This window comes from Lepidochelys kempii, chromosome 6, assembly GCF_965140265.1.
Source record: "Lepidochelys kempii isolate rLepKem1 chromosome 6, rLepKem1.hap2, whole genome shotgun sequence".
NCBI lineage: Eukaryota > Metazoa > Chordata > Testudines > Cheloniidae > Lepidochelys > Lepidochelys kempii.
Window position 1 is genome coordinate 48,352,307 of NC_133261.1, and position 14,785 is coordinate 48,367,091.

General features: G+C 41.9%; 1 protein-coding gene across 1 annotated transcript in view; it reads right to left on the bottom strand.

Moving 5' to 3' along the window:
- Positions 1-14,785, bottom strand: part of SLC6A5 (solute carrier family 6 member 5) — a 50,033-nt gene that overhangs the window by 22,591 nt on the left and 12,657 nt on the right. Inside the window, exons 8-10 of the mRNA XM_073350653.1 lie at positions 8,734-8,868; positions 6,702-6,805; positions 3,799-3,923 (exon numbers count right to left, since the gene is read on the bottom strand). Of these exons, the coding sequence (XP_073206754.1) occupies positions 3,799-3,923; positions 6,702-6,805; positions 8,734-8,868 (364 nt within the window). The remainder of the gene's footprint in view (positions 1-3,798; positions 3,924-6,701; positions 6,806-8,733; positions 8,869-14,785) is intronic.

Below are 14,785 nucleotides of genomic sequence, written 5' to 3' on the forward strand. Positions count from 1 at the left end.
GTCATAAGGCAATATGCACCAGAGCTCCTCAGGTAAAGCACTCTTTGCTCTCTAGACGTAGTACATTGCAAAATGTGTCATCATGCTGTATGTGGTTACAAAATAGATTAGCGAATTGGGTTGCTTTAGGTAGGGACACTGAATGAGTCTGATGAATAGTTTTACTCAGTGGTTGCAACCACTGACTTATATGCAGTGTTGTTGTAGCCGTGTCAATCCCAGGACATTAAAGAGACAAGCTGGGTGAGGTAATATCTTCTAATAAACCAACTTCTGTTGGTGAGAGAGACACACTTTCAAGTTACACAGAGCTCTTCCTTGGTTCTGGGAAAGGTACTCAGAGTGGCACAACTAAATACGAGAGGATCACTTTGAATAGTCCCTTAGAATACGTGCTAACTATTTCCAATCAACTATCTGTTCAACCTTGTATTTAGGTCAAGGTAGGAAATAGGAGTGATGATCCCCAGAGAGGTGGGGGGATAGGTGCCATATATGATTCAGAAAGGGGAATGGTTTGTGACTCTCAACCAACAGGTCAAATCAGCCATTTAGAAGAAGTGACCAACTGTGATAGAACTGTGGAAGATGGCCTATTCTAAGGGAATCTAGGTTTCTTTCTCAGAAGTTCAGTCAGTCTCTGGATTGATAGTGAACTGGGTGAATCCATGGAGCTGTCTATGACTTGCTGTGTGTTCTTCTTGTCACAGATAGGTAGATGCCAATAGATTGCAAGGTTGCTCAAAGATTCTAGGGAAAGTAGAGGGACCCATTCCTGGCATGTAGAATATCCAGTAAAGAATGTTGAAATTTTGGTATCTCCCCTAGTGGAATCTCTAGGGCCTCTGGAATCCTTTTCATGAGATCCTGAAAGGTCTTGAAATCATCTATGTAGGATGATGGGAGGGAAGAGAATAACAGCCTTGTCTAGTGAAGAGGATTATTTGTGAGAAGGTGGAGTCTCCTCCTCTGCACCTAGCTGTTGCTCTTCTGGGGGTTCTTCTGGTGGAAGAGGACCTGCTACTGGTGGCTGTTGTTCTTATTGGGTCCCCTGCATGAGGGCATGCTGGAGAACTGGTCACCATATGGGGCGCAAAAGTTCCAATGAGCCCACTGTGACGGGACACAAGGAAAAAGGGACAAGACCCCATGTTTGCTATTGCCAGGGTTGCCGGGTCATTTGTTTGCTGGGGGGAAGAGTGTCCTCTTCCTCAGGATGTACCTCAAGGGAGGGAGGCTGGAAGGGCAAGGTGTTGGAATCATGTATGGACACATCTGAGTCACAGGACGTGCCCAGTGGTGGCGCAAGAGGTGTCAGTACAGGGGGTCTTGTCAATGCTGGATGCCAGTGAGGGACCAGTAAACACATCAGTGCCAGCAATCGAGCCTTCGGAGAAAGATTTGCTAAGACAGGTGGATAAGTCAGTACTTGGAAATCTCTCATGGTGCCCCTTGACAGATAGGGTTCAGTAGGCTCATGGGAGATTATGGGGGCAGTGACCACATCAGACTCATGGTCAACCCTTCATAGAAGTATGTGGAAGGACTGAAGCCTGTCAGCTTCAAAAAGTCGGTACCAGCGGACAATCCCTTTTGGTAGCCCTCAACAGAGAGGACTCTGGATTTTCCAGGATCCAGAGGTCTTTGTGAGAAAAGATCCGTGACAGTTCTGGTGAATCTGGATGCTATTTCTCAGGAGTCAGCACATCAGGCAGTATCACGGAGTGTTCCATGCACACTCTACTGTGGTCTGAAGGAGACGCCATTGTCAATGGCTTTGAGGCCTTGGTTTGGAGGAGTCCTTAAGCTTCCAAGTCTCTGATTCTGGTCCTGATACCAATGCCACTTGAGATTGCTTACTGGAAGGTTTCTTGGTATGCAGCACGCTCTTCTTGGGTGGACCCAAGGGTCTCAGTACCAGAGGCGGCAGAAGCCTCAGGGTACCCATACCAGGGTGCAAGGTTTCCTTTTTCCCAGGTTGAGAGGATGACTTCCCTCTTCTCTGTCTTCCTTTTTGGAGAATGGGGTCTTTTCCTTTTGGATAGTCTGGAAAACTCTGAAGGGGTCCCAAGGTTTGTGCTTAACATAGCTGGAGCTCGGGCAACCACCGCAGCATTCTGAAAGCTCAGTCAAAAGTTTTGGGGGTAAAGGGTGGCCCTTGAACCATGCAGGCCACAGCTAGCAAGGGCCAAGCTGAAACTGAGGCCCCACCCGGGCAAAAAAAGAATGGGGGGGAAGTCCCACCAAAAGCACAAAAGTTGTGCTAAATAAGAAAAAGGAAACAAGAAAGCTCTATAACTACCAAGCGGACACTGCAGCACTCCCTCTCAAGCCACAGACAATTGAGAAGAAACCGGAGCAGCGATGCGTCCATCCCTCCCTATTTATCCTTGTTCTGAAGCATGACGATCCATAAGGTGCAGGTGCCGACCCCCAGAAACTGCTGACATAAGTCTCTGATCAGGAATGTACAGGGACATGCACATCCTGACATGGAGCACCCACAGGTACAGTAAGTCAAAGGAGAATAGCATTTATCCCGCTGTGAGGCTGTTATAAGATCCTCTCAACTTCTTCTCTCTGTCCTGGCCAATAAAGCTCTTACCTTCCTACCTCCCCTGTCCCATACACAATCACACACAAAGCACCAATTCACCAGTCACTTGTACTCACTCCATACTTTTTAGATATAATACACACAACACAGCGCTCTGTCAACCCAATCCATCCCACTCCTAATTTATGGCCACCCCACTCCATTAGCCACCCCTGCTCACAAACGACTCCCTGGTTCCACATTTCAGAACCTCATGTTCTTAGCTTCTGAACTGACCCCTAGCTTAAAGCCCCCTGCCCTCACATCTCACTGCCAAATCGGCAACCCCTTTTAACTGTTACTGGATCCTGGCAGTGCTTAACATGTACCACAGGAACACGAGTCCCAGACCTTGGAAATAAAATCTCTAAAAGGCAAGCCGGATGATTGAAGGATGCATATTTGTAATATCGCCTGGAGAAAATCCCCTCTGCTAGGCAGCTTTCCCTACTTTCCTGCCTTCTGGATTGTAAGCAGCCAATTTGAGCTGCTGCAGGAAGCCAACAGAGCTCTCCTCCATCCCCTTAGGACTCCCCACACACACACACACCAATCTCACAGGAGAGGAGAAGGGAGTGGAAAGAGCCCAACAGCTCTGCTCCTTCCTTCCCCATCCCTTCGTATGAGCAATGGGATGGCTGCTTGTGCCTCCATCCCTGCAACATCCATCCTGGGAAGGGGGAAGAGAGGACCCTGTTGCAGACCCCCCAAGCATTGAGGGTGAGGAATCCCAGCAACTGCAGGAGAAGCAGAGGTGAAACCGTAGGCAAAGGGTGAAGAACTGACGGAAGGAGGAGGCAAATGTGCGGGTGATGCTAGACACCCTGCCCACCCCACCCTCCCACACACACACACACACTTTCTTCAATCTACTTTAAGCACTGGGCCTGGTAGAGCAAGAGCAGGAGCAGCAGCATCGAGGGACAGACTGTCTGCTTAGAGTATATATAAATTTCTGTAGGCTAACCTGAATTAGTCCTGCCGGGGGCCTGAAACGCACAGTCTTGCTTTGTTCTGCTGCCTATTGCTCTGCAAGAGGTCCTGGTATGGCAACTGGACTCCTCCAGTGCACACTGCAGCCATACTCCCCTGTTCCAACTGATGCATGTTTGCAGTGCAATAACAATACAGTTAAAGACAGATCATTGAATACATTAATACACATTTTGGAAGCCGATCTAAGTAGGGGGAAAATACTGTACCTTGGTCTGCCACGTCTTCAATGTCTACTTTGAGTTCATTTGCCATGAAGCCAATAACTGAAAAGATGACAAAGCCTGCAAATATACTTGTGGCACTGTTGGTGCATGTGACTATCAGTGTGTCCCTGAGGAGAAAAAGACACGCGCCAGCTTGCTTTAATATGTAAAAGAGCTTTGTAGACAGTAATATGTGCTTCAAGTAACAAACGTGCATAAGTCATAAGAATATTGATAAAGGTACTTCCCATCCAACCCCACACCAACCCCTTTTTCAAGGGAATGTAGTGCTGGTGAAAGATGTCAGGCTGACCTGCAGACAGAAGTCTTTGGATTCGCAGTAGCAGCAGTACAAGATGCCCTGCACTGACTCACCAATGTCACCCATCAATGTTCTGGAGAGAGCTTCTCAAGGGCTAAGCAGGACGTTCTGTTCTCATGCCCTTTCAGTCTTTGGCTCCTCTGATGAAACTGCCTGATAAAGCTCTGATGAATTGTGATGGTGGGGATTTTATTATTTGTGATATAAACACCTGCCCAATGGATTTTGTGTAGGTCACCAAACAGCCATTAGAAAGGACTTTCAGTCACTGTTTGTCTTTGCTGAATTTAAACCAGACATCTCAGTGTGAAACTTTCCATATCCTCTATCATTCCCCCAACCCCCCACATCTAGTCCACCTTCCAAGTACTTTTTGATACAGTGTTGTAACAGCCTCAAGAGATGTGTGTGCTTGAGTAGTGGGCTTTATTCTTTAAGCATATGTGACTTTATAAAGAAGGAATCCAAATGATCCCCCTTCAGAGCTCTCACATCCTGGCTAAGATGTCTATTCTGCCATTAATACAGGCATGTGTCAGACTCCCACTTCAAACTCAAGGAATAAAGAAGCCACTTGTCAAAAATTTAAACTCTGGAAAAAAGTTTTTCCAAGTTGACATTGAATTGCTCACAGTCTCACTGCCATTTACTCATTAGACCCAAGACAAAAAGCTATGCAGAAAGCTGTCAAGAACCACACTGAGCTGACAGCATCCTGGAGTCCCTAATGGAGCATCCGTTAAACAAGATAATACAATATATGATCATTCTTCAGTTCTGCTGAAGGTAGATAACATTCTGTTTGGAAGGAGATCACTGTGTGCTAATCTTGTTCCAAAGGAAGGGTTTTGGCTGGGACAAGCCTTAAAAGGAGAGAGAAAGAGAAAGTAGGAAGCATTATCCATTGTTTCAGTTAAAGGGACATGATCAAAGAGTTTTAGGCCCAAAATTTAGGGTATGTGTTACAAAGTGGATTTAAGCAAGGCTGGTACAGTTATAAACGGTTTCATGAAGTTTAAAAAAAGAAATGTAAGTGAAAATATTTTTTTTTTTAAAATAATTAAACTTGCCTTTGCCATACTAGAATGAACCAATTGGAAAACAAAACTGATTATATGAAGAGAAAAACTGATGTGCCCTATTTTACTATCCAAGCTGTGTGAAATGTAAAAGTAAACCAGTAGGTGAAAAAGCACTAAGCTTCTGAAATTTCTTTTAGCTTTAATATGAGGAGATTTATTAACAATGTAAGAATTTTTTCTTTTTTTTTTCAACTTGGTAGTGTACCTTTAATTTTGAAGTTCAGCAAATATTTTCCAAATGTATTAAGCCACTAGCTAATTAATACACTAAGCCACCAGAACAGGAAGATGACATATTGTGTTTTTGCACCTGCATGTTCTCCTTATGTTCTGGAGCATTGTTTTTCCAAGATTAGAAGAGTCCAGATAGCATTAATAATCCAAGACCTGGGCCCAAGATTTTTAAAAAATAAAACCTAAAATTAGAACTCAGAGGGTGCTGTTGTGCCCTCAGCTCTTTTGAAAAATCAGACCATGCATTTAGGTACCTAGTTAGGAATTTAGGAGATTAATTTTCAGCTTTATTTTTTGAAAAATCTTGGTCCAGGGACTTAAAGATATGCAGAAATATACTTACCATGTAAGTAGTGCCAAAAACGTGCTCTGTGCTTCACAGACATTAAAGATAAGGTCCTTGCCCTAACAAGCTTACAATCTAATGTCTTGATTCAGAAAAGTACTTGAAGATACGCTTAAGTCCATGTGCTTAAAAGCTGTTCTGAATAGGAATGCTTTCCTGAATCAGCGCCTAATGACTCCTCTGGAAATCAATGGGAGTTTTGCTTTGATGGAAGGACTGCTTCTTAAGAAGGCAGTCTATCAGTGAAGCAAAGGTGGTGGGGCAGAGAAATGTAACAGCAAGTGAGTTAATCGTTCTCATAGGCATTTCATGCATCTTAATAATGACACTTTTAAAATTACCATTTCTTTTATAGGTTTTCTGAGGAAAACACTAATCTGAGTAAGGACAACTTTTTCAATCAATGAAATAGGAGACTTTTGGATGGGGGTGGGGAGGGAGAAAAGGTTCTAAGTTTGTGACCTTGAGGAGATTTTTTTTAAAAATGTAACATTGGTGTAAATGAAACTGCAAGAGTAATAAGCAGCTTGTTAGAAACAGGAATCACATAAGTAGAAACTGAGTATTACCCACTCACAATCTCTCAATACAGCTTGACCCTAACCTAATTCTAATCGTGAGTCGCCCTTCAGGGGAGATCATCAATTCTGCTGGATTTCATGACACTGCCCAGAGTCCTTGACAGCTTTCTGGATTGCTTTTCATCCTGGGACTGACTGCTTGTAATGAGAACAAATGCCCCACAGGGACTATGGTGAGCTCAATGCACATTTTGGGAGTGGTGGGTTTTGAAATAAAAAACAACAACAAAAGGGGACCCTTTCCAACCAGATTTCAACAAATCAGAGGAAGATCACATTTTTGATTTAAGCTACTTAATGGTCTGTCTTGAATAATATTGATTGATTTAACCTCTCCATACCTGTAGCAATTATTATGGAATTTGTTATATGAAGAGAGAGTAATTAGACCTCCCCATGCAGCAGATAATGAGAAGAAAATCTGAGTGGCAGCGTCTTTCCACACCTAAGAAAGCACAGGAGAAAAAAAGAGAGTCAGCTTCAGTGAAGGGCTTTGGACAGGCTAATGAAATCAATGGTGCCATTAAACATTACAGTCAAGATGTTAACACCAATGGTTTAAATAAACTCAACACACAATTGATGTTAATAAGACAGCAATTTATGGCCAAATTCTGCCCTCAAATGGATGGTGCCTATTTGATAACTGGACATTAGCTTGAACAAGAATGATGCACCTATCTGAGGAGAGAATATAACCTTTGGCAAATATAGAAAACAGATATTCAGTAAATTCCATTCTGTTTTGTACAGAATGGATTTACCTGTGTTCAATAAAGAAAATGCAGATCTAGAGGAAAAAAAACTTCAGTCAAATACCAGTAGGTTATCTATCAGATCCCCAAATCCAGTCAAAATGGAATTTTCTCCTCTTGATGCAAGGAAGTAACTCTACTTTGTGTTAACTAAATTAGACACCATGAGCCAAGTTCAGCTCTGGTTTCAATGGGAGTTGTGGGCAGTCACCAGCGAGGTATGAATTTCATCATATCAGATGAAAATATACCTGGGATCAAGGCTTTTAAAAATAAAAATATCAAGCACTGTCCATGCTATAGGTCATTACAGGTAATTTTCTACAGAACATGAGCATAGGCCTCAAATGCATTTATGGGCCTGATATTCAAGTGCTTAGCACTGCAGTTGTGGCCTGATTTTCAAGAGAGAGCAGCACCTCATTTAGGACAGCAGGTCAACATTTTTCAAATGTTCCATAATTTTATTGTGTCAAAATTTTAATATTTTATTTTCAACACAAATGAACCAAAACTTGTCCAAATGTTGGGTTTTGTGTCCAGCAGTAAAGAGGATTGTTGTTTTTATCCTAACTGAAAAATGTCATCAAAATTTTGATTGTTTGAAACTTGAAAAAAAATATTTTTGTTAAAATCTAAAAATGTTAAGGGTTTTAAAACTAGCTCTACTATTTAGGCACCTAAATAAGGGCCATATTTCCAAAAGTGCTTCACTCCCAGCAGCTCTCACTGGGACACTTATGGGACAGATTTTCAGAAGTTTTTTGGAAATCTGTCCACTTATTTCACTGTATAAACTGGAGGAGTTGAAAAGATTTACTACTCGCAACAACACAGGGTTAAAAACAATCCAATATAAGCAAAGTGGCTATGAAGAAAAAAAGGAACCAATAAAACATAACCAGAAGGGAACGATTTTCCAGCTGTGTTTCAGATACAACCAGTGGCCCAACATCATGGCAGTGAAGATGATTTACGTCTTGGGAAATTGGCAGATTTCCTTAGATATCAGCAATTTGAAGTCAAAAATCTTGCTACAATACCTGAACTGATTTCAGTGTTAATTTTCCGAACCTGAACTCCAACCCTAGCTCAGACTTGAATTTGATTGCTAAAAATCTAACCTAAACTTAGTATGTAAGTATGGATTATCTTTGTTCCCAGAAGTATGCGTTTACATTCAGTCATATTAAAACACAAATGATTTGCTTGCTTCCAGTTTACTAAGCTATCCAGATCACTCTGTATCAGTGACCTGTCCTCTTCTTTACTTATTATTTCTCCAATTTGTGTCATTCATCACACTTCTATTCTGAAACACCCTGCTTGGGGGAAGTCACCTAAGATATACATAACATATTCTAATAGAAAATGAAATAATGCATTATAAGTACCACACAGACAGACACACACACACACCCCAACAGTCACTCTGTGTGTGTGTAACACTCTTAATGTAACACAATGAAACACATAATAAATTAGTGATATGAGAACAAGATTTCACAGACGACATTTTCAAACACCAATACTCCAGATATGTTTGTAACAAACAGTAATAAGTCTATATGAATTTATTTTCCCTATCAAAGTGTTGTAAGTGGAATAATGAGCCCACCATAGCATCAATTAGTTTCTCCCACTTAGGCGTGATGAAGTACCAGATTCCAGCCCCAGCTCCTGGCAAGGTTACTCCTCTGATAAGCAGGATGATGAGCACTACATAAGGGAATGTAGCAGTAAAATACACGACCTAGAAAGACCACAAAAGGTTATTGATTTGGATCTATATGAGGAGACAAAAATAAAAGTAGTCCACCACTGCCTAGAAATAACAATTTTCCAGCCATATACACAGACACATTAGCCCAGAGGAGCAGCGGAGTGGGAAGACAACAGGTTTATTTCCCAGCGATCCTGACAATGCTGTCACTTTTGCACCACTTCTTGCTAGTGGCAATAACCAAGGCACTAAAGATTAGGTGCAGAGAGCTGGGGTGCTAGATAGTTAGGAGGAAAAGGAGGAGAGATAAAAGCTGGAGTTTACAACCAAATTCAAACATTCTCAGCTGGTGTAAATCAACAGAGCTCTATGAGAATTAAGTGAGCTATGCCACCTTACACTGGTGAAGAATCTAGCCTATGTCATTTTCCAATATTGGCTAAATCTGCAGTGTTGTTGTTTGCACCTCTTAAGTATTATATATCCAAAACTCATTGAAGTCAGTGAAAATAATCCCATTAACTTCAATGAGCTTTGCATCAGGCCCTAAGTATCTAATGATCTGAATACATTTGATCTATCATTTAATTATGAATTATTCAGCACACATAGTTTGATATGTAGAGTTTTTCCAGTTGGTCATATTAAAAAAAGCTGAATGAGTCAAGATCTGCTAGAGGCTATGGTTTAGGGTCTAAAAACTGAAATATTTTATATCTTGCAGCTCCTGAATCTCTTATTGGGACTGAGATCCTCCACCTCAACCCCTTAACTGAGAGGACTTTTGAACATACCTTCCCAGCTTCCATTTCACTTGAACCCATTTGCAGATCAGCAATTGCTCTCACTCTTACTCCATTGGCAGCCTTCTCCTCTCTGTCTCCTAAGCTTTTGTACAAGGAACCCCTGCTGGAAAGTTTCATTGGAATACATGTAGCACCTAGGGGCCATATCGTTGGGTTTTTTTCTCATTGCTGTATTAATATAAAGTTACAACTGTGCCAAAGCATAATCATTTATATAGTTCATAACCATGCCAAAAAGACAATATGATAAAATAATTTAATTACCAGATAAAATCTAGTGCTGGGCAAATAAATTAATTACATTTGTTGAGTAAACTGTTTCATCTCTTTTTTCAGCCTACAAACAGATCACAATTTTCTGTATTCACTCATTCCAAATTGTACATGAATTTCGTCAGCAAATAGTTCTTGTCCCAGGTCATTTTGCTGTAAATATTTAAAATCTGTGCGGTAATCATTTTATGTCCTAAATCACTTAGTTATGAAAATATGTATAATCACAGAATATTTGTGATCATGGGATGTGTGGAAGAAACATCTTAACAAAAACACAATCTCAAAATCTGTATTGACTTTAAGGACACTGGAAGCATTTTTCATGGAACTTCAGTTGATAAACACTCAGCACATTATTAACACAGTTATACATAACATGCACATTAATACATCATAATTAATATTGATATAAATGCATAGCAAATGAATACGTCATGACTAACTGCAAATTTGGAGGGGTTTCTGGTTAGGAATCTTAATATTAAGCTCTTCCAAAAAAAAAAATTCAAAAATGCCTAGATTTTGAGTTGGCAGTAGACAATGCAGCACTGAGTTATTCCCAGAATAGATACACATCTGACTGGAAATACAAAAATATTGTTTTCACTGAATAATAATTATTCATCCATAAGGAGCATGCAGTTGCAAAGCTTACGATTGTGGCCAGTGGAAAATTGCAATTAAATGAAAAATAAGATGCTCCAGGTTTCAGATACCTGAAATATGCCATTTTTCTAATTAATTCAGGTGAAAACTAAGATTGCCACTGTCTATCTTCCTAATTCAGTGCACGGCTTCCCGTATTATGGTAGACAGCCTTTGCAGAAGAACATTTCCAATTAAAAAATAAAAAATAGAAAAGGGGATAATTCTACATCCCTTTCTTTTATTTCATCCAAATTGCTTTTAAGTTCTGAATTTGGCTTGTACTAGTTGAAAGGGAGCATGATTAAAAAGCGCATTCTACCAAACGAACACCCTACCCCAACTGGAGACACAGGACTATTATGAAAACCCTGGGCACCATTCACCCCTGGTATAACTCCTTTAATGTCAGAGGAGTAACACTAGACATGAAGGTAGCCCAGTAACTAGAAAAACTGGATGGCCCAGCCTTTCATCTCTAAGGGCTTGTCTGCATGAGGAAGTTGCACTGATTTAAAATGTGTCATTTTAAACCTATTTAGGTAAATTGGTACAGAAGTCTTCATGGACACTCATTTCTGTTTAAACCAGGCTCATTTCAGTTTATCTGAAGAATTGGTTTAAGCTAAACGGAAATAAATCTCTCTTCAACCAAAGTAAGAGTGTCCACATGAGGTTTCCAGCAGTTTAACTTCAATGAGCTTAAAAAATTATTGAAGTTAAATGGGTACAACTTTCTCACATAGGCTAAGCCTAAATGACTGATTCAAGTCAAGAACAGGTCAGTAGTCCCTGAGTGATGCTGCAATACATTGGCTACTCAACGCTTGGAGATTAATTGACAGTCTCCGTCTAGTTCCTAGTGAACAGATTACCCGAGTGATAGAAATCCATTGCTACAACTCACGTTAACCGGCACCTTTCCAGACAGTCTTGGCAGGTGTCACAGGCTCCACTCACTGCTAGGGTGCCTCCTCTTGGCCACTGAGGATTAGCTCCTAGCAGGTGCTGTGCCCTCCTCTGGCAATCTCTCCACCTATTGTCCCTCTCTAGCCTGTAGCCCCTCTTGCTCCAGGAACTGCAGCTTTGAGCCAGGTCACTATAGTCCTCCCTTTCCAAGGTATCACAAGTCTTTCAGGGTGAACTGTCCCAGACAGTCCACTCTCCCCTGCCTGGTCTGTGCCACTTCCTCAGTGGCTGGCAGGAGAACGCAGATCCACCCTCTACTCTGGGTTCTAGCTCAGAGGCCCTTTGATCAGCAGCCAAAGTCTGCTCTATCCTATACCTTGGTGCTTTTCCCTGAGCATTTCCTACCTTTCTTGCTTTCCCCCCTCTCTGGGTTTGCCAGCTGCACAACTCCCAGGGAGCAACTGTAGGCTACTTGCCTCTATAGCCCCAAACACACCTCCCTTCTCCCAGAGAGTAACTGCAGACTACTTCCCTTACAGCCCCTTTCTGCTCTCTGCTCCTGGGCTTTATTCAGCCCCAGCTGTTCCTGTCCAGCTGAGCTGTCCAATTAATCCCTGCTCCCTGGCCCCTCCACCAGGCGCAACCTAAGCAATTAATTGGCCTATCTAGCTGCCTTGACCCCTTCTGGTCTTGTATGGAGGGGACACCCAATCACAGTAAGGAAACCAAGAACTCAAGTGGCTTGGAGACTGAATGACCCTCTTTTCCTACAGGAAGTGAACCCTACGGGCAATCTGCTTGTGACAGACTGGTAGGGCCCTGGAGCCTTGTTACTTCTGCCCAGACTAAACCTGTTCTGTGGCTAATGGAGAATTTCAATCTTCAGTGCTGACAAGCCAGAATTTTTCCATGCACTCTAGGTTCATTAAAAGAACCAGTTTTATTACTACATGCAAGTCTCAGTTTATTCATTTCTAGATCTTCTCTCTCCTTGCCCAGCCTGGTTCCAGCATGGCCAACTTCAAGAGATCAAAAATCCTGAGTCGGACCCCCCAAAATCATGAGATTGGCCTTAAAATGACATTTTAAAAAAAAGATTACATTGTATTTTTAGGTCAGTCTCTTGATTTTTGAACTCCCCCGTGGTGTGTGCATGTGACAATTAACGTTGCCCATTCCCCCACAAGCACTGGATAAGGTGATTTTTGGCCTTTGCTGCAGGAGCTCTCACCCTCACATCTGCCCAACTCCTGTCCAGCAATTAATCCTGTCTCCCAATCCCCTAGCAGTTTTCTCCCCACCCAACCCCTCTCAGTACAGCCCCGTAGTCCCCATGACCACTACCTCAGTTCAATCCCCCCCCCACGCTGTATCGACCCCTACTGCCCTCAGTTTATCCTCCCAGCTCTCACCCCATCATCAATACAGCCCCCCCCAGCCCTCATCCTCTTCATTTCAGCCCCCCTCCCTGCAGCCTTCAGCCTCACCTCTGCTTCTTAGGGTTCTTCACCCTCTGCAGGCCTGAGGGTGCTGAAGTGGGGATCCCTCTCCCACTTCCCAGGCTGACAGGAGAGCAGCTGCCCAGGGCTGACAGCTGAAGCCCTGGCCACACCTGGGGCAGCTGATAGCATTTCTAAGTAAAATGAAGCCTCACTTTTAGAGCTCTATATGTCATGTTTTTTTTTTCCAGTTGATGCTTATTTGAGGGTTGGCCCTCCTCTTCTTCTATCTCAGATGAAGTTTCTCTTCCCGGCTGGGGTGTAGCTTGTTAACTTTGTTTATCTGATATGTAAATGAATGATCATTTTCTTTCAAAGTACTTTAGAATTAACTTCCTGGTGGAGAAATGACATTTCTTTGTTTAGGATGGGGTAACTCCTGTTTGATTGGAAACGCATTTGTGCAGTGCCTGAAAAAAAATTCCTGACATAGAGTTCTCTCGCAAGATCATGAATGAGGCTTAATTTTAGTTAGAAATTGTGCCTCTCATGATCAATTAGCAAGAGATGGCATGTCTGAAATTCCACAGCTACACTGTAATGACTGTTTCCTGAGAAACAAGGGGTGTCTGGACTCAGATTTTAACTTGATTCCCCCAGTCTATGAAGTGAAGTTGCTTAATTTCCATGACTGCAGAAATGATTGTTATTGCATAGACATTTCCCATAACTGCATAAGTGTCACTGTAACTGTTAATGAGGCTTTAATTATGAACACTGAACAGAAATATGAAAGGTTGTCCAAGTCTCCTGGAAACATAATTGCCAAATACATTAAAAAGAAGTGGATCACTGTTAAAGCCTCTGAAGATCTGGGAGTGAACATCCCACCAAAAAGATGTGCCAATTTCCAGTGGCTTTCTAGTTAATCAGGAATGTAGGAGCAAATGGTAATAGAACATTTCACTGAAATTTAGTTATCAGGGGTTCTCAAAATTCACTGCACCACGACACAAAAAAATTACAACACAATCCCAGGATGGGGGACCAAAGCGTGAGCCTTCCCAAGCCCAACTGCGGGACAGGAAGAGGGTGCAAAGCCAAACCCAAGGGCTTCAGCCCCAGGTGTGGGGCCTATAACCTGAGCCCTGCCACCCGGGGCTGAAGCCCTTGAGCTTTGGCCCCAGGTGTTGCGGCTTGCACTTTGGCTTTAGCTTTGGGCAGTCATACTTGGGCTTGGTCCAGACCCCAACAAGTCTAAAACAGGTTTGTGACCCACTCTGGGGTCCCGACCCACAGTTTAGAACTGCCGAGTTAAGTTAACCATCTGGGACATAATCCTGCACCAAGAACTCCCCCTAAAGTGAACAGAAGTCTTGAGTAGAGCTGGGCAAAAAACAGATGTTTTGTTTCCTTGGCAATTCCAAAAAATCTTTTTGAGTTGAACCAAAAATGGCATTTTTCAAAATTGTTGGCAAATCAAAAAGAAAGAAAATGGTTTCCGTCAAACAAAATGTTTTATTTTGATTTTAAGAATTAATATTTTTTAAATTTTCTTAAAGTGAAAGAAGATTTTGAAATGATAAATCATTTGAATCAAAAATCAAAATGTTTTTAATATCAAAATGAAATATTTCATTTTTTTCATAATTGTTTACCAGAACAATTAAGTGAAATCAACACAAATTTTCAAAATGTTTCAATGTCACCAAATCTGCATTTTTGCACAAAAATGGTTTTTGTCAAAACATTTTGCCCAGCTCCAACCTTGAGTGTACAAGGAAAATAGGCCTGGATTCAAAATGAGATCACTTTACAAACTTCCCATAACATGGGATCATCTCCGCTCAAAATGTTCCATAGAGTAACACC